Source organism: Microcebus murinus, chromosome 5, assembly GCF_040939455.1.
Source record: "Microcebus murinus isolate Inina chromosome 5, M.murinus_Inina_mat1.0, whole genome shotgun sequence".
NCBI classification, from domain to species: domain Eukaryota; kingdom Metazoa; phylum Chordata; class Mammalia; order Primates; family Cheirogaleidae; genus Microcebus; species Microcebus murinus.
In genome coordinates this window covers 16475724-16496036 of record NC_134108.1, presented here as the reverse complement: position 1 = coordinate 16496036, position 20313 = coordinate 16475724, and the positions used below count along the sequence as shown (strand labels likewise).

The 20313-nt window shown below is 43.6% G+C and overlaps 1 protein-coding gene across 1 annotated transcript in view; it reads left to right on the top strand.

Moving 5' to 3' along the window:
- Window positions 1-467: 467 nt before the first annotated feature.
- The window catches only part of UST (uronyl 2-sulfotransferase), a 279876-nt gene continuing 260030 nt past the window's right edge, over window positions 468-20313 (top strand). Inside the window, exon 1 of the mRNA XM_020287257.2 lies at window positions 468-1846. Within this exon, the coding sequence (XP_020142846.1) occupies window positions 1600-1846 (247 nt within the window). The 5' untranslated portion in view covers window positions 468-1599. The remainder of the gene's footprint in view (window positions 1847-20313) is intronic.

The following is a 20313-nucleotide window of genomic DNA, read 5'->3' as shown; positions in this document are numbered from 1 at the left end:
CAACTTTATTAAGGTTTTCAGTCTTAGAATCTTAGAGGTTCGTGGCCTGTGATGGCTCCCTTAATCCGGGTGTTTGTGGCTGGAATATACAGAATGAGTAGGGAGCTGGCTAGAGATGAGACGCACCAGGAACAGGGCTCCGTTTCTCCACGTGGCCTGGGCTACACCGGGTATAGCTCATCCGTCCCCCAAAGCCATGCTGAGGAAAGGGCTCGGCCAGAGAGAGAGTGCAGTGCTGTGCTTAGTACAGTGGGTCTGAGGGTCAAGCAGATTTCAGTGGTCTCCGAACCCGGGTAGGAACTAGCTCCAGCTCCCTGACCTTGTGCAAGCCACGTCAGCCTCAGGTGCCACAGCTTGCATGTAGGGTGATACACGATTCTTGCTTACACTGTGGCCGACGGGAGCAGCCCTTCCGTGAACCACCCACCCCATCAGGGCATCTGTCTGCGACGGAGACTTTCTGCCTCAGGACGTTCTATTTCAGGTCCAGAAGATTCTCGCCGCAAGGAAGAGAGGCAGCAGTGACACAGATGTGGAAGGGGACAGGGGCCCTTTTCCCTTCGCGTCTAGTCCGCTCCACACCCCCACCGGCCTCCCTGGCCGCTACGGGGTGAAGCAGCTGTAGGACCAGGAAAAGCAAGAAGAAACCGCCCTCCGCTTCTCTTCCCGGGAGTCCGGGCCGTGAGCCTGGCCCTCGGGGCGCGTTTCTCTGTGACTCTGGCCGCTCGCTCTTTTGCCATCTCAGCGAAGTCTTGAACCCATGTCCTAGAACCTTTTATCGGCCTTTTGGAAGCAGCTCGTATGGGACATAGAAGGAGAGTCAAGTTTCTGAACTGAGGAATATAGAAAAATCAGCCGTGCTTCTTCCTGCCGCTGTTTACGAGAGGGAAGTCAGCGGGGCCCCAAGAGGTCGCTGGTGGCGCAGGAACGGCGGCCGGATTGTAGAGAAAAGAGAGGGGGGAAAACACCCAGAAACTTTCTTCCTTGTTGTGAATAATCGCCGCCCCCCCGCCCCCCAGCAGAAGCAGTAACGTGACACCCGAGCGAAGCCGGGAGACCGAGCGGAGAGAGGGGGGGACGGGGAGGAGAGAGGGCTGCGGAGCGCCGAGGGAGAGGGGAGGAGGAGGAGGAAAGCCCCTGTCAGGGAGGTGGAGCGAGGGGATGGTGTCCGCCCCCCGTTCCTCCCTGCCGTTTTTTAGAGGAGCCTGAACCGGGACAAAACACGCCGAGACCGACAGACACAAAGCCGGGGGGTCCACGCTGGCGCTGGAGGCGAGCCCCGTCGGCCGCGAGCGAGCCCGAGGCGCGGCGGGGCGCGGGGCGCGGGGGCGCTAGCGGGCGCGGGACGGGCGCGGAGCCCCGGCGCGGGCAGCGCCCCCGAACCGGGGCCGGGCATCTCGGCCGCTCGGGCCGCGGCGGCGGGGACCATGCCGAGGAAAGTCTCCTGAGCCCGGCAACTCCGGCCCCTCCCCGCCCCCACGCGGCGGCCCTTCGCGCGGCCCTCTCCATGTGCAGCCGGCCGGCCAGGCTCTCCTCCTCGCGGCGGATGGGTGACCTTTTCCTGGCGCGGGCAGGCTGTGCGAGGCGGCGGAGCCGGCGATGAAGAAGAAGCAGCAGCATCCCGGCGGCGGCGCGGATCCCTGGCCCCATGGGAACCCTCTGGGGGGCGCCCCTCCAGGCCCGGGCAGCTGGAAGCGCCGGGTCCCCCTGCTGCCTTTCCTGAGCTTCTCCCTCCGGGACTACGGTTTCTGCATGGCCACCCTGCTGGTCTTCTGTCTGGGCTCCCTCTTCTATCAGCTCAGCGGGGGACCCCCTCGCTTCCTGCTCGACCTGCGGCAGTATTTGGGTAAGGAAGGGAGGCTGGCGCGAGGGCGGCGCCGGCTCTCGAAGTTGTGCCGGCGGGAGACGGGGCGCGCCGGCCACTTCTCGTGCTGCCACCGCGCGCCGCCGCCCCGGGGCTCCCCAGGTGTGACGCCCGCAGGAGTCGGTGCGGCGGCCGGGAGCGCCTTCTTCCTCCCGCGGGCCAGGCCGTCTGCACAGGGGCGGGGGCGCCGCTGGGTGCCGTGCGGGGCAGGTACTCTGGGCGGGACACCGCATACCTTCCGCCCGCCCTAGCCTCCGCCACCCCAACTGGGGCGGAGTAAATGTGCGTTTCGGGGTGTGCATGAGTGTGTGTACAATCGGGCCCGACGGTGAGGGGAGAGGGGAGAAGGGACAGTTTTCTCCGTGGCATTGTCGGTGACCACAGCCCAGTGCCGTCCGGCGCCCCGGGGCGTGCGAGTGGGTTTAGATCCTCTCCGCATTCAGTTCTGAGAATTAGGTCCCGCGGAACCCCTTTCCGTCCGCCGGCCAGAGCGGCTTCGCGTTGTCCCCTGGCTGGCTCGTCCCTTGGCAATCCCTGCCCACCCCGCCGCCCGCAGCGAGCGTGACGCGGGGAGCAGGCTGCCCGAGGGCGCGGGTCAGGCCGGCCAGCAGCGTCGCCTCCTGCGCCCTGACAATCCCCTGCGCCATGTGCGTCTCAAGTCAGAACTTTTTATTTATTTATTTACTTGGCGGTTGGTTCGTTAACAGCGAGGCTACCTGTCTTTAGCAGAAGCAAGGAAAGGGCTGTGATGGGAGAGAAAAAGCCGCTCCGGCGAGAAGGCGTGACCCCTCCGCGCCCTCGTCCCGGCTCCCAGAGCCAGAGGTGCCAGGGCCCCGCGAGCGCACGCGCAGGTCCCGGGGGCGATGCTGGCTCGCACGTCCGGGCCAAGGGACGATGCAAATGTCTCACAAGTCTGTGGCCAGAAAGGGTCGTGCGGGGGTGGAGGAGAGGCTGGGAGAGCTGCAGCTTCTTGCAAACATCCGACGTGATAACCTGAGCGGACTGGCAAGCATCCGGCGTCTGCGGGATGAGAACGGTGAGAGCGGGTGCGGGGAAGCGGAGCCACTCAAGTCCTGGGAACAAGATGGGCCAAATGACCTGGGCCGGCTGGAGGCTGCCACATTTACTCCAGATGTCCCTTCGTCGCAGAAGCCACAGGTCTAGAGAGAGAGAGAGAGAAAGAAACAAAACCAAAAATCAACACATCAGCAAAGTGACAAATGTGTTAGGGCATTTGGAAATGCAGATGCTGATAAAATAATGTTTTTTCCATGCAGAGGAGCTCAGATTTTAAAAGTTACACTTTTCTTTCAGTAAAAACTTGGGCAGCTATAGTTTTGCAGGATGCTTTAGGAAAAATTAAAGGAAAAGACTGACCAAGTAGATTTCCAAAGTATAATCTGTAGTTATCTAGTGTCATGGTTTCATGGAGGATTTGGGACAAGATGCCCTTTTATTAGGGAGTCAAACCACTTCTTTCCACGAGTTCTGTATTTTGGAGTCTCATAGCTTCCTAAGTCTTCAGACACCTGCTAGTTTCACAAAGGTCGCTGTATTTTCACCACCACAACAATCACTCTTTAATGGCATTGGGAGGAAAGTATTGAGGGTCAGGGGTCTATCTCCACTAAGTCTAGTAAAGAATTTATGAATTCTGGTAATGAAATCTTACAGAAAATATTGACAGCAGTGGTGTAGGAGAAAGAATAGTGAACTAGGATGGAAGGCATCTGTGTCCTCAGGAGCACTTGACGTTGGACAGGGTATTCAGACTTCATGGGCATTTTTTCCATGGTAGAATTAGGAGTTGGATGAGATTGGCTCTGAAACTTACACCCAGGTCCTAAAATTTTGTGGATTCACGTTTCTTGGGGAATGGTGAACCTGGGAGGAGGATGGAGCAAAGATACTACTCCTAAGGATAAAATCAAGAAACTTCAATGTAAATTACATTAACCTTTTCACTATATAATTTCAGAAAAATGAGGCCTGATAAATTTGGGTGGTCACTTGTAGGAGAGTGAATTCTCAGCGTTTAATCAGGGAATTAGGAAGAACTCACTGAAAGATTGAACACTGCTCCTATTACTAGCTGATCATTAAATTTCTGACTGATGTGATGGGCTCAAAATGACGTCATTGTGAACCGAAAATAGGATAGCTTTGGCCAAATTTGTTCCCTGTTATTTTGTCACATAAATATAATGATTTTCGGGAAAAGTGGGCTTGTGGTCTTAGGGTAGTTTAAAATATACCCTTAAAATAAGGCCAAGGTATCTGCAGAATTATTCTCCCCCGTTTTTCTCCATTCTAGTATTTTAGTGTCTGTCAAAACAAAATTTGTGGTTGGTAAACACATCCTCCCAATTTCCTTAGTTAGCTAATTTCGGAAGCAAGTATTTTTCTTAAATGTAAGTTCATTTAAAGTCGAAGTTTTCTGAATCAAAATATTTATATCAAACATTTTTCTTTATAGAATATTATTTCAGTATATTTGTACAATATTGTATGTCTGACACATAGTGGCTACTTGATAAATATTGGTTGAACCAATGACCAAACCTATTGTGTCAAATAGGCAGTGTGATTTTTATTGAATATTGTCACAGGAAAGCCAAGAGATATGGGCATTCATGATAAAAGCTAACATTTATTGGGTGTGTGCCAGTCAATGCATATGCAGAATGGAATTTAATCATTAATCCACAAAGTAACACTGTTGGTAGATTCTATTGTTATTCCCATTTTTGATATGGGAAAAATGAGGGCAAAGAGGTGGGAAGGGCACACAGTAAGTGTGGCAGGACTTCAGCCCAAATCTGCCTGATTCCAGTACGCGTTGCCTAGCACTATGGACAGTTTAAGAGAGAAAATGGAAATAGAGCCAAGATGTAAATGGGAATCTGAAGAGCTGACTGGCTAAAAACGATCATATTTATTTCCATAATTTCACTTTCCATTGTTTTTTAAATTCACTTTCTGTTTTTTCGTACTTTTACTTTGAGTATCTTGAGGGGTCAGCTGAGATGGGGAACTAATTCCAGAAGCTAATTTGCACAAACTCCCCCTTCCTATTTTAATCTTCACCACGTTGCCTCTGTTTATTAGGGAACTAGGCCCTCCCTGAGCTGCACAACAACTGGGCTTCCTCTCTTTCTTTAGCAGTTGTGCGGTGTATCAGGGTGGCTCCCTGGACCTGCAACATCAGCATCACCTGGGAATCTATTACCAATGCACAGTCTGAGGTCTTATCCCTGACCTGCTCCATGAATCTGGGCATGGGGCCCAGCAGTCTGTGCTTCTGCCAGTCCTCCAGGAGATTCTGATGCATAGAATTTGAGACAGTTGTTCTAGAGGAAAGCATTGCCTTCCAGAGGCTTCCCCTGTATTTGAGAGAAGAGAGGGTATGAGAGGGAGGAAGAGGGGAGAGAGAAAGAGATAGAGAGAGATTTATAAAGTAGTGTACATGGTTTTGTTTTTTAATTTCTACTTTAAAAAAATGCATCTGCTTTGCTGCTTAAGCCCCATTCTTTCCAGGGAAGGACCAGCCCACAGTGGCAGCCCCAGCTGGCCTGAGACTTTCCAAGGTTAGGAAAGGCCTGGAATGAGGTGAAGTGGGGCAGCCAGAAAGTATAGTGTGGGACAGGGAGAGAAAGGAGTCCACAGTGATGCTTTCTCTTCCCCAGGAAGCAGGGTCAAACAGTTCCTTTTTCTAGTCAATTTGGTGAAGAGCAGAGTATGTTCTCCTTAAAGAATTTTCTGCTGTAAACAAATTTGAAAAGAGGAAAAGGAGATGGGGGGGAGGGCAAGAGGAGGAAATTTATGAGGGTTAATTGTTGTCTTGATTTCCCATGCTCAAATTGGGTGGAGGGAGAACACAAACATAGAATGGGGTAAATAGAAAAATAAAGCAATTGCTATACTTAAACTTGGAAACCGTGGTCTTCCCAATTCAGTGAAATTATTATTCTTTTTAAAGCAGCATTCCAACTTTGATTTGCTATGGAAAACAAACTAAAATCAAATAAAATCTCCTCCAGAAATGAGGTTAGGATGCAGCCTTGCTGCCAGTAGCCTCATCACTTATGAGCTGTGGAAATATCAAAAACTTGGAATAACACTCATTACATTGATATAAACAGAATTAAGCCAGATGGTTTACTACTGATCTTGTACAACCGGCAAGCTCTAATGATTTATCTTCCAGCCTTGGATATGTAATTTAGACTTTATGGGAGCTAAATATGTTAGATTGATCTGGAGTTGATATGCTTTCTTTTCCATTTTTATTGTATACCACTTTAAATGGAGATATAGTGCTGTAGTTCTCAGAATTGCCAATCTTTACTTATATTATGTAAGAGCCTGGCAGTTTAGAGTCAAAAAATGAAAAAGATGTCATGTTATTGAATTTGAAAGTCTTTAAGTTTGAATGCATTTAAAGGAAAATGTAAATACAAGAAGTCTAGATCTGTTATAAAATAGTTTCTCTGGACCTTAAAAGTCAAATTTTATTTTCCTTCTATATATCACACATGGTTTAAATATAGTATCTTAGGCTCCACAAAGTAATCTAGGGAATGAATGCACAAAATTTGATGTTATCAATAGAAATTGTTGACATAGAAAAAAATGATATTCTTGTTCATAGCTGCAATTTTATGTTGTAGGGTTGATTGGGGACACAGTAGCCCTGTATTAGAGGAAGGACAGAAAATAGAATTTCACTGTGGCAGTCTTTGTTCTGTAGACACATAGCATGAATGGTGAAAAGCACTCTGCCTTGTAAATTATTTTTAATGTAGACTAGTCTCAGTATGAATTGTTTAAAGATACATATAAATATCGATTATCTAGATACTGTCTTTCTTCACATTCCCTGTCATCAATCCAGGTTTAAAACACTAGTTGGTTTTGTTTTGGAGAAACTAGAAAGAAAGTTGTCAAGCTTTTTGGGTCTCAAAAGAAATAGTATCTTTTGCTTCTGCAGAGAGAAGCTGAAGAAACAGAAACAGTATCTTGCCTTGCAGCTGTGCTGGTGGATATCAGTGGTGGACAATGAAAAGACATCTTATTTGACAGATTGTAGTTGCTAGAATTATTAGAGGAGTTACTGTTTCTTTTAAACATTTTTTTAAAAGAAGTGTGACTTGACCTGTATTTGTATTATAGAAATTCACCTTTAAGCAAACAATGATATACATAAACCTTTTTATCAGAAATGGAGAAACACTAACATTTCATCAAAATTATTATTTGCAAAAGTCAAAAGAATGTAGCAGCTATTCTGCAAGACAATTCCAAAGGAAGGATTAATATATTTCAGTATTTGCTGTTTAATTTTTTAAACAGCTTTCTGAGATATGGTTCAAATACCATATAACTCACTCATTTAAAGTTTTTAATAATTTAATAGTTTTCATTAATTTTTGTATTAATATATTCATAGATATGTGTGACCATCAATTTTAGGCCATTTTCCTTACCACAAGGAGAAACCTCACATGCTTTATCTATCACCTCACTGTTGTCCCATCACCCCCAACCCTAAGCAACCACTAACCTACTTCCTGTCTCTATGGGTTTGCCTATTCTGGACATTGTATAGAAATGGAATCATATAATATGTGGTCTTTTGTGATTGGCTTCTTTCGCTTGGCATAATGTTTTTAAGGTTCATCCATATTACTGCATGTATCAGTACTTCATTCCTTTTAATGAATGAACAATATTTCATAAAATAAGATATTCCATAATACTGTATGGGCGTACCACAGTTTGGTTATCCATTCATCCATCAATGGGCATTTGTTTCCACCTTGTGTCTATTGTAAACAGTGCTGCTGTGAACGTTTGTGTACAAGTTTTTGTTTGACTACCTGTTTTCTGCTCTTTTGGATATATACCTAGGGTGGAAATGCTGAGTCGCATGGTTATTCTAAGTTAACTTACTGAGGGAACTGCCAAGTTGTTCCACAGTGGCTGCATCATTTTACATCCTCACAAACATGGTATGAGAATTCCAATTTCTCCACATCCTCACCAACATTTCTTAATTTCCATTTTTTTGATTATAGACATCCTAATGGGTATGAAGAAGTGATCATTGTGGCTGTGTTTTGCATTAGTGATGAACATCTTTTTATGTGCTTGTTGGCTATTTGTGTATTATCTTGGAAAAAAATGTTTATTTACATCCTTTGCCCATTTTTTAATTGGGTTGTTTGCTTTTTGATATCGAGTTGTAAGTTTTCTTTATATATTCTTGGCACTAGACCCTTAACAGATATATGATTTTGCTATTAATTTTAGAGTTGGGGAAGATGATACTGACTTCAACACAATGCTGTTGCATATTGTCCTCTATATCGTGGATGTGCACCTTTCCAAGGAGTGAGAAATTAGTTTTAGACTTTATTCACTCTTAAAGTACTAAGTACAGTGTTTGGGCATGTAGTAAAATTTAAACTCTTAACAGTTGATTGAAAACAAGGACCTCTTCAGAAGAATCTTTGGGGTCTTGCTTTATAGTTTTAAAGTACTTTGAACATTAAGCACTTTGGTTGTCTGCATTTATCTCTAAGGTATGATAATTCATGGATGGTTAGTACTTACCTCTTTTAGAGATGTCACAAAGATTATTGTGGTTTGTATGTGGAATATGAGTGTAGCCAATTTTGAACAACAGATTATAGTACAGTGGATGTATTTTGTCTTTGTGTTTGCTCACTAGAATGGAGCTGATGAGCTCAGCAGGGGAAAATATTTGGGTACATATGTCCCTTATACGCTGTACCATGAAATAACCGAGTAAATCTTAAGCATTCTCACAAAATTGGAATTCATGTGTAAAATATTTTGTATTTACATTGTGGTATAATATGCAGGGCAAATATATAGGAACGATATTTCCTATATATGTTTCTCTTTAGTAAAATAACATGAGTTTTAAGAAGAAATATTGTCTTTCTAAAAGTTAGAAATTTTTAGTAGGTTTTAAAAATATGTATTATCAAAATAAGAAGCTTTAAAATAGGGACAGTCAGAAACTGCCAAGTAGATCCTCAACTTGAATAATTTGTAAGACTCTTGTGTTCAAAATTACCAGGGAACTAGATGTAGCTGTTTAGTGTGGAAGCTCTGCCATACTTCTCAGTCTGTCTCAGGTTTTGTATTAATTGGCTCCAATTTCCCAAAGATTGCCACCAGCTCCTTTTTCTTGTCTCACTGCTTGCCTTGGCTTCTCTGCTAATGCCTCTGTGCTGACTGTTTGGGAAGATAAAACTCCAATTATGATTTCTGAACTCCTGTAGTATTTATTTCACAATCTCTCCTGAAGTTTCGACATTCTACCTTATATCCGGATTCTGCACAAACTCTTTGGAGAAAAGGAGCTTACTCAGCACTTCCTATCTCCACTCTGATAGCTCCTGGGTGCCCTGTATGGGCCTCAGGAAGTGGCTGCTGATTGGGTGTATTTGCTAAGCAACTATTCTTCACTGGGATTCCAAACCCTGCTTTGTTTGTTCTCTATTTTAAGCAGAGAATGTGGGGAGGGACGTCAGGAAAGATTCTAGCCCAGTCGATGTCTAGCCTATTTCTTCCTTGTTATTTGAAACGGATGCTCCAAGCAAATATATTAGAACCACTTATAACATATAGTTCTATTAATATAAACGTTTCCTTCTGTACACAGCGATAATTGGCTACCTCTTAACTTTGGGAATTTGGAATTATATTTTAAGAGCTCTCTCTGTAATTAAGAATACCTGAGGTTTGCATGCATACAACTAGAATGTGAATTTCTTGTTTCTTGTCATTTTCCTGAATCCTGGACCAGTTAGTTGTTTTGGGAGTTTACAGAGTAGTGGTTTATTCCTCTCTCTACATCCCAAAAGAGACCTTAGGTAGCAGTTTGTGTTAAATTAGTCGGTATGTTTCAAGTATGACTTTAAGCCTTGAAAAAGGTTAGACCATGGGATGATGTGATTATTGAAATAGTGGCTAACCAGATTTTAACCTAGAACCACAAAGTGACCAGACTATTAACATTAGGGCTCTGTGTACCAACTCATTTACCCTTGTTTGGTGAAAGATACTGAAATAACCTTAAGTCATGGCTTTGAGCAAGTAATTTTTAGTTCATTCACTGATAGATGATTTAAATAACCAGTTACACTTAAGTGTATTGCATTTCTGGAAACAGCATTGATTTTTCTTTTTCTAGTTCAGTGAGTACAACTTTCATAATCTTGATGAAAAGTAAAAGTATTCTGAGACAGGTAAGTTCCTTTGTTCAACCATTCAACAAATATTCATTGAAGGCCTTCAGTGAGTCAGAAGGTTAGGCATTAAGAAAGAATATGGGTTTTGGAATAGAGCTCTGGGTGTGAAGCACTTGTTAGCTGGGACAACTTGAGCAATTTTGTTACTTTCTCTGAACCTCAGGTGTGTGATCTATACAATGGGATGAATAGTTGCTGTTTCATAGTGTACTTCTATAACCCAAGGCTTGGCATTTGAATTCAACAAATGTCAGTTTTCTCACTCCTTTCTTCATGTAGCACACACATGTGTGCACATACACACACACCCGCGCACACACACAAACACACAACTAGGGGAAGTGTGCACATTCACTTATGACTTGGCTTCCAATGGAAAGAACCACTCTAACTCAGAAATACAAAATTACTTAACTAGTGTCTTTGTAGCTCATCTTGTCACTCTCAGATTGGTGAAGAGCTGACAAGTTCCAGTCATTTGCCCACCCATTAATCATATACACACAAACCTTCCTGTTTCTTATTCTCTCTGCTGCTTCCTAGAAACAGTCTTTAAAGAACACATTCTTTGAACATCCTGATTTGCCTCTGTTTTCAATTTATCCACACCATTTTTTCCCCTGCATTCACAAAATAAAAATAGCAGTGTAGAGGGAGGGAGTATGCTGTAGTGTGCTCCATGGGATGGCCAGCTGTTCTAGGATTGGACTAGTGATCCATAAGTTACACCTTTTCAAAAACAATCATAATACCAGATGTACACTGTGACTAATTGGAAAGAACCTCTCCCATTTATGGTGGAGCCGCCATATCCAGTAACATGGCTACTTAGTTTTCTCACTTCCCACTTCCCATACATTGGGAGTCAGAACAAGAGCAGCGAACCACAGAAGCAGGTTATGTCTCTGCCAAGAGGCTGCCAAGAGGAACTGGCTTCTGTTTCCCGTTCTCAGCTTGTCTGTGTTGCCCTGCTCTGCCCAGCCTTTCATGGGTGTTGGGGCAAGTGAGAGCCACAGCGTCTGGTGTAGCTAGTCACCCAATTCCTTGAGCAGTTGAAAGCAAATGCCGATTTTACATAATTTTGTAGAAAGTTGAATTTTATTTAGGGACCTTGCCATTCCAGCACGGAGCTTCCAGCTTTGACACAAAGGCTATTTGACGATGTGAATGCCTTCCCGTTGGATAAGCAGAACTGTCAGGCCAAGCCGTACAGCTGGATGGAAGGGTCACTGGGCCGGGGTCTGGAAAGAGGCCCAGCCACATCTCAGTGGTCAGTGTTGTTAAGTCACTCAAGCCTCCTAGGCTTCAGTTGTCTTTGTCTCTAAAATGAAGGGGTTTGATTGGATCTGTTTTCTTCCCTGGGACCTCAGCAGCAGCAGTGTTTCCATGTGGTCTTAACCATCATCTGGGAATAGTCCCAGCAGCCAGGAGAGGGGAAAGGGCATGGCTTTTGGAGTTCTTTAACGAAGTCCTCGAGGTGATTTCTATATGCAGTCCCGGGGAGAGTGCTGCTTTTCTCTGTAGAGTCACTGGAGTGGATTCTTTCTAAGGTCCTTCTATTTTCAAAATCATGTGTTGAAAGAGACAAGAGGTCATTGAATTGCAGCAACTGAAAAAATATATAAGGCGATTTTCTCCAGAGTTAAATGCTTATTTAAAAGATAGCAGGAGTCAAGTGACTACCGCAAGTAGAATACACAGAAACATTTTAGGCCATCGTTGCTGTCATTTTCTAAGTCTTAGTCATAATTAAAGAATTTTTTTTTGTTTTAATTAAAATCAGCATTGCTTCCTCCAGCTTCACCAGAATATGCTCCAGAAATTATGGGAAGTGGAATATCACTAGGAAGGCTAAAAGAGAGGAAGGGGAGTAAGATGTGGGTTTCCAGAATTTAGAGTCTCACTATGTGATAGGAGGAAAGAGGGAGACGGTAGGGATAAGAAACCTGTGTTGATCAAAGAGGATTCTCACACCCTTCCCAGCCACCTGCACCTAGTCGTCCCATTCCACTGTGGACAGCTCCAGTGGCTAAGAGGGCTCGTTGCAGTGTGGAGAGCCGCTTCTTTATAGCTTCCACCTAATTCTGCTAGTTCTTCTTCCAGGAGCGACATAGAATAGTTTATTGGACTTCATAATCTTTCAGATATTTGAAGATATGAAGATGACTGTCACATCTACTCCTCCCCCCACACATATAAATCTTGTTGAGACAAGTAGGTCTGTCTTCCAGTAGCTTCTCATTGGAAGTCGTTTTCAGACACAGAAAGTAAAAACAATAAAGGGGAAAAAAAGTGAAATCTTCTGAACGATGGCACCCTATAAACAGAGCAATACAAGATGCAAGCTGGGGGTGGATGTTTCCCTAAGATATGGGATTAATATGCAGATATTTAAAAGTTCAATATATCAATAAGAAAACGATGAACAACTCATGAGATAAATGGGCAGAAAACACGAGCAGGCAGTTCACAGAAGAGGAAACACAATTGGCCCAAAAGCACATGGAGAGATGAAATGGTTTTAATTTTCTTATGTATCTTAGTCACCTTCCCCTGTCTATATGGCCATTTACTGGGAGTTTTCCGATTCCCTCGGTTTGTGAGCCTACTGTGTGCAGTGGTATATTCCTATCAGAAGTGACCCTCTAAACTGTCGTCTTTGAGAGTGACTGCCACTTCTACCACTGTTCTGTGGGTGTTGGCTTCAGGTCCTCATTGCATGTGTGGCTGAGTTCTTGGAGCCACACTGGTGTTGGATGGTCGTCCCCTGAGAAGCCCTTCCTGACACCCAGACTCACAGCACCCTGCATTCTCTCTGCGTCTCTCCACCCAGGAGACTTTGCTGAGTTCCTTAGAAGCCAGGATGGGAGGGATTTGGATGGTGCTTAGCATGCAGCATCTTGCCTGGAAGTATTTTCTCAATATCTGAGAAAACAGTGGAACTGACTCATCTGGTCGCAGTTTCACAGAAATGTGATTGCGGATCTCTGCAATTTCATTCTGGTTTCCTGAGAATTCATACAATGACATGCCAAAAAAATGTGTGTAAAATCACACGCAGATTTAGACACTTCCAGAGGAAGTTATTTTTACCACGGTGGGGAAGAAACCAGAAAGTGACGATTGGCGGGGAAGGCAGGCAGGGCTAGGGAAGGAGGGCAGGTGTCTGAGCAGCCCGGGCTTGGCCACGCCAGCCCCTGCAGCCTGCCAACCTGGTGGGACAGCAGTGTGCTCACCTCTTCCACACAGGAGTTCCTGTGTGGAAGATCTGCCTCGAGGAGGAGAGTGTTGACATAACCTCTGAGTGTGGAGCAGTTTAAGCAGTGTGGGGTTGACATTGGCCACGCCTGAAAACGTGCCGTGTGCGCTCCCGGGCGGCCCATAGAAGCAGCTCTCTAACTAACAGCTGTGCAGGACACGGAGGTAAAGATGGAGGAAGGATTCCAGAAAGCTGCAGGAATAAAAAAAACCAAATGGCGCAGTGTCTGTATTTTGCTTTAGCAGTTGACAGGGGTGAGGCCATCTTGTTTTCTTTGCTCGTGCTTTTCCCAACTCGAAAGGCTGTTCTTGTTTGCTTGCCGAGCAGAGATCCAAGGCCTGACGGAGTCCGAAATGTTTGTGGTCATGTTCTTCTAGTCGTGCTGCGAGATGAAGAGGTTCCCAGAAACTAAAGGAGGGAGAAGGAAATGTCTGTTAGGATCCATAGCCACTATCGTTTGCTTACCCTTTTCACCTGGGCAAAGGATACCTAGAGCTACCATTCAACAATAATATTTTGAGTCTCGTAAGTTTGTAGTGTGACGGTGAACCTTTCGTATGCATTCAGAAAACACTTTATTATTCAAACACCTGTATGTCTGCTGTCTTGTTCCTTATGGCTAGGGAGAGGTGTGTATTTTCTATGAGACTGTGTCTTGGAATGTGTGCGGTTACGATGGTGGTCCTCTGCTTCTGACCTGAACTCTAGCACAGAGTGTGTTTAGGCATGTCTTGGGGGTGCTCCCTGGGTTGGTGGGAGAACCTTCTAGAACCTACTTTGGTTGTTGGGCAGGCTTCTATCTTTATGCTTCATCTGCTTTATGGCATAATGCATTGCTTGCCAAAATATAATTCATCTTCCCCAGATTCTTTCCTGATCACCTTATCAAAATGATAGGTGACTGTGTTAATTTCAGAGAAAGTCTTGCTCACAAGGCTTATGCTTCACTGAAGTCTCTTAAAGGATCAGAGACACGTGTTCTCTTATTGCTTTCACCTGCCCACGCTCCTTCACATTTGGCTGGCAGTCTTCCTCTCCTTCATCTGTGCAGGTTCATTCCTTCAACACATGCTCACCAAGCACTAGTTATGTACTAGGTGCTGGAGGTAGAATGACTAATAACACTGTCACTGCACTCGTGGAGCTGCATTGTACCTGGAGGGACAGAGAAGGACTTCGGATCCTGTGTAAGCCACAGTAAGCAGGGGAAGCTCCAGGAGGACGTAGAGGCAGAGATTGGCTGTGGTTAGACTGATGATCTCTTTGGTTAAGTTCCTGTTTACGCCAGGAGACCAGGGGTTCTCAAGGCTGGCTGCATGATAGAAAGAAGAACCTGAAGAGCTTTGGAAAATACTGATGTGGGTGTATTCATTTGGTCAGGGATGGAGCTGGGCATCTGTATGTGTTGAAAGCTCGCTGTGTAATTCTAATATGCAACCAAGATAGAGAACCACTATAGTAGACAGTGGGCTGGGGAGTTTTTTGTGTGTATCGTCTTCCTACGGTACTAATTAGAGATGCTTTATCTTAATGGATAATCATTTATTTGGCTGTGACTTACAACATTTTAGTTTGTAGCTTCTTTGCACCAGTATTTCTCAAAGTTTAACAGCATTCAGATCACCTGGGGATGTGTTAAATTGTAGCCTGTGACGTAGCAGGTCTCAGGGGAAGTCTGAGACTCCGCATTTGCGACAGGTGGTGTTGCCAGTTGGAGGACCACACTTTGAGCGATAAGGGTCTGTACTGTAGGATTGCTGGGAGATAATTAGTGCTTGTAAATAAACAAATGTGTTGGGGTTCAGCCTAGCCCACTAAATAGTTGTGCTATTAAACATTTTACAAATTTCTTTTTAATTGAATTTTTACTCACCAATTTGGTTGTTCAAATTTAAGAACATTAAGTTTTCCTTAAGTGAGAATCACACCCTTGTATGATTCCAGATTTAAAAGGCTGTTTTTCTTCATCTCTGCAATCTACAGTGTTGAAATAAAGGCTGTTTGGAGTTTTGAACATACAGATTTTGACCTAAAGTCAAGGTCATTGATAAGCCTAGGAAGTGAACCAACCGGTCTTAGGGATGAAGTGTCTTCGAAAGGTTATTGCAGATTCTTGTGCTGTTTTGAATTTCTCTTGTGCTGAGAACTCATTACCAAGTATCCCTAACATCCAAATACTCTAAGTAAAGTTTTTTTTTATGGCCAGAGAAAATAATTGTATGTAAACAGAGCAAATAATTAGAATGACTTAGTGTAATAGCACAATTTAAAACATTAATTAAAACCCTTAATACATACTCATTGTAGATTATTGGGAAATAGAAAAAAGCACAAAGAAGAAAATAAAAAGCACGTTAATTCCTTTGTTCACAATTGCTTTGGTTTGGTTACATGCTTCCCTATGTTCTACAATATCACAAATGTCATTCTACATCTTTACACATTTTTCTAGAACATTGGTTTTCATGGCAGCAGAGTATCCTGTGAATGTACCATAATTCCTTTAACAAGGCCTGTTTGATATTTAGCCCATTTCCAGTTTTTTATGATTGTAGATAAAGCTGTGATGAACATTATTAAATTTTTGCAGACTTCTCTCTTTCCCTTGGGATAAATTCCCGATTGCTGGGTTCAAGTGTATACCCATTTTAAAATTGATTTCAGTACATATTGCCATATTGATTTAGATTTGTATATTTCACTAGGAGTCTATTACCTGTTTTGCCCGCGTCCTTATAAACACTGAGTATAATCTTTTAAAAACTCCTTACCCACTTGATTGGTGAAAAATGATACTCTTACTCATTAATTTGCATTTGCTTGAATATTCATGAAAGTGAACAGTTTATGCTTATGAGACATGTTTCTTCTTTTGAGAATGACAGTATTAAATTTCCCCTTCCCATTTTTTCCCTGCTTATGTGTTCCTCTTTTATCAATTGTAAGAGTTCTTTAGAGATGAAGGGTATTAACCCTTTGACATATATGCAAATAATAATTTCTTGGCTTTTCATTTGCTCTTTAGTTTTTAAAATCAGTTTCTTTTACTTTTCCTGTGCATTAATTACTTTTTTCTCATTTGTTAATTTTCCCTTGCTTTTATGCCTGTAAAAGTCTTATATCCCAACATCAAACATATATTCTCTCTATTTTCTTCTAGTTCTATTGTTATTTCACATTTCCATTTATTTTCTAAATCCTTTGGCATTTGGCCTTTATTTGGTGTAAATTAAATCAATGATTTTGCAAGTCTAGCTGGAGACAAAGTGAATGAATGATATGATTCATGATGATATGATACACGAATGATATGATTCTTTAACAGGAAATCCATGTTTCAAACATTAAAATTAACTGATTTGAGTTGAACTATTTTAAGAGGATTCGCAAGCCCTGTTTGCTGTTTGAGTTTTGGGGATGGGTGTGCTTCTGCGGCCGTCTGGTGTGGGAACCTGTTGTGCGTGGGCCTCTCTCCTTCTGCCGCCTCTCCCAGCTGCGTCTCTCCGTGCAGGTCCCCTCCTCCCCCATCCAGCTGCCCTCGCTTCTGGAAGGGAACCCTGTGCCCACGTGAGTGGATCCTGTAGTCACTGGCACTCAGGCTGGGCAGACACGATCTCTCTGCTGGCCTGCTCTGCCTGGATCGCACATGTGCAGGACAGGACAAATACATAGATCGCAGCGTCTTGGGTTCCTATTAGGTCTTGAGCAAAAAATGAAACCCCTGGACAGGCACTTGTATCCTTGCACATAAGCCCTTTGGATGAGCTCCTTGACAACAGCCTGGCTCTACCAGACCTCAGCCCTTTGGAGTGTCTTAGAAATAGGGCCATCACTCATTTTAACACTATTTTATAAGCTAGATGGTAATTAGTTGTTTAGTTCCTCTGGGTTATTATTCTTTTTAATGTATATAAAGTTCAAGGGACCACAGACATTAAAGGCCGAAAAGATGGACTAGTAGAGCCACATTTTCTGTTTAGGAAATCACTTTTCCTTCTATGGAATTTGCTTTTAACAGGGTGCTTAATATTAGAAGAGGCAGTGTAGTGTTAACGAAGCATTGGGCTTCAAATGAGAAGTCCTCTGTTTGTGTCCTGGCATTGCCACCCTGCAGCTGTGTGACCTTGGGTAATTCACTTAACCTCTCTGAGTCTCCATTGGAATTTTAGAGGGACTCTTTCTGTGCTAAAACAACAACCACTGATTTGTAAAGAGAATGCTGTCTGGTACTCTCCTGCCTGGAATACTGTGAAAATTTGCATTTGTAATATCAGCTAATGCACATCTTCAACTTAATCAGTCACACAGAAGCCTGAGCAGAACAGGTGGCAGATGGGAGTGTAGGAATGTAGGCGTCTGTGTATGTGTGTGAGTGTGTGTGCATATATGTTGTGTGTGTGTATATGTGAGTGTGTGCGTGTTGTGTCTTCCAAGAAACAAACAAACCCATCAAAATTCTACCTCTAGGCATTCACACTGCTCTTTCTGTCACTTACTTTTTTAATAGGAAGAAGACATTGTAAGATTATGCAAATTATAGTTTAGTTTATTTGTCAACTAATGCATATTTTTATGCATTTCCTAATTCTCTCAAAGGACTTTAGTTACAGTTTTTCTGTGTGTCCTATGACCTCTGACTGCTTTGCTTTAAACTGTAAAGAATAGTTTCAGGGGCCTGGCGTGGTGGCTTACAGCTGTAATCCTAGCACTCTGGGAGGCTGAGGCAGTCAGATTGCTCGAGGTCAGGAGTTCAAAACCAGCCTGAGCGACACCCCGTCTCTACTAAAAAAAAAATAGAAATTAATCGACCAACTAAAAAAAAAATATATATATATATATATATATATATACAAAAATTAGCATGGTGGTGAATACCTGTAGTCCCAGCTACTCAGGAGGCTGAGGCAGGAGGATCGCTTGAGCCCAGGAGTTTGAGGTTGCTGTGAGCTAGGCTGATGCCACTGCACTCACTCTAGCTTGGGCAACAAAGTGAGACTCTGTCTCAAAAAAAAAAAAAAAAAGAATAGTTTCATGATTAAAAGTTTAAAAACATTTACCCTGTGATCATTTGATAAGATTTTAATTTTTATCAAGATTTTTAAAAAATTGAGCATACTTATGACACAAAGGTTCTTGTAAGAGCTATTAGCCTCTGATACAGATATATATATAAATTCATCATTTTCATGCAAATATCTAGGCTAGAGAGATTCACCCACCTGCTGGGGGGGCACAGAGGAGAGAGCAAGTTAGGGATAAGGAGAGGGATCATGGAAAAGATGACACTTGAGCTGGGTGTTGAAGCATAAATAGGAGCTTGCCAGGCAGAGATGTGGGAAAGGGCATTACAGATGGAGGGAATAGCTTGTGCAAAGGCAAGCCACTGGGCCAAACTGTGGCACCTTTGGGTACACTGAAGAGTATGGGAAACCGTGGTGGGGGAGGAGAGGAGGGGTTTTCTGCAAGGGAAGTGCCTACGGTAAAAGGGTAGGTTGTAAAGGAACTTGTATGCTGTGGTAACTGGCAGGCAATGGGGAAACCACTGAATGTAGACCACAGAGCCATAGCAGATTTTATTATTCATAAAGATAACTCTGTAAACAGAATGGAAGAACTGGAGCCATGGAAGAACTTAGGCAGATGTCCAATGTAGTCCTCAGATTCAAAGAGCACTTTACAGTTTATAAGTCCTCGCACTTGTGTTGTCACACGTACCTGAGTGTGGGTGTTCCACTCCCTTTGCAGGTGAGGAACCTGCGTCCGGAGACGTGGAGGGCCCCGAGCGCTGAGTTGGTGGGGGGCGGGGGAGGAAGTTCTGCTCCCACGCAGGGCTTCTCAGGCCAAATTGGTCTTTTCCTTTCACCTCATGCTGCATGAAAGTGTATTTTAATCAAAGTACTGAAATAGTTTCCTAACTCTTTTAATGAGAACCGACTTTCAAAGTAGCTTTCATCTTGATAAAGAAAGTTTGACAGGACAAACAACTCTTTTCCTGCAGGTATTTATTTAGTATCCTAGGGTCATGTTGATTTGCCTCCTCGCTGACACTTTCCTATTACAACAGCATTCTATAAGCTGATGGTTTATTTTTTCTGATTAGCTAAAATGCAAAGGAAAAACCCCCACTGTTGTTTAATTAGGATAGGATATACTATATTTTGCAATGTTTCAGTTGTTTGAATAACTTTGGGCATGCTGGTTTGTCATAGATTAAGTTGGCATGGAGGCTGTAATTTCTTGCCGTTTAAACAGGACTGTTCACCGAATACGGCAGATTTATTTTCTCTGTGGCATTATTGAGGATGATAGAAGTGGCTCCATTTCTATCTTACCTTACGTCCCGTCTGCTGGGCTGTGGGGCTTGCAGTCTGAGCATAGCTCTCTGTAAAGCTGTTCAGCCCCCAGCCCCTGCTGGGAGACCTCCAGCCCCACCCTGTTCTGCCACCTGCTCTTGTGAGGTCTAAAGCAGAATGTTCCAGTCATTTTTGTTTTTTAAAACCAGAGACCTGATTCTAAATCTTTAGTTTTGTTAAAACACAGTTAGAGGAAAGCATGTCTAGGTTCCAGAAAATTGAACTGTGCTACCACATAGCAGCGGGTGGGTGGCTAGTCCTTGAAATGACGACTTGACTATTTGAATTTGAAGGCATCTTTTTAGAGAAGGGACAAAGAAGAGAAAAAGCTCAAATGGATGCTCTGTACTCCACGTGAGCCTGCCTGAACTTGCACAGGGTCTCGCATTTATTGGGAAATACATGTTTATTAAGACAATTACAACAGGTACCTCAACTAGGAGAGTTTTTGCAGCTGAACATTGTTTATATGTGAATTTCGGGAGGCCAAGGCAAAAAGGGAATAAAACGTGTCACGTTTTACCATTATCTGAGAAGCATACCTGTTCATTG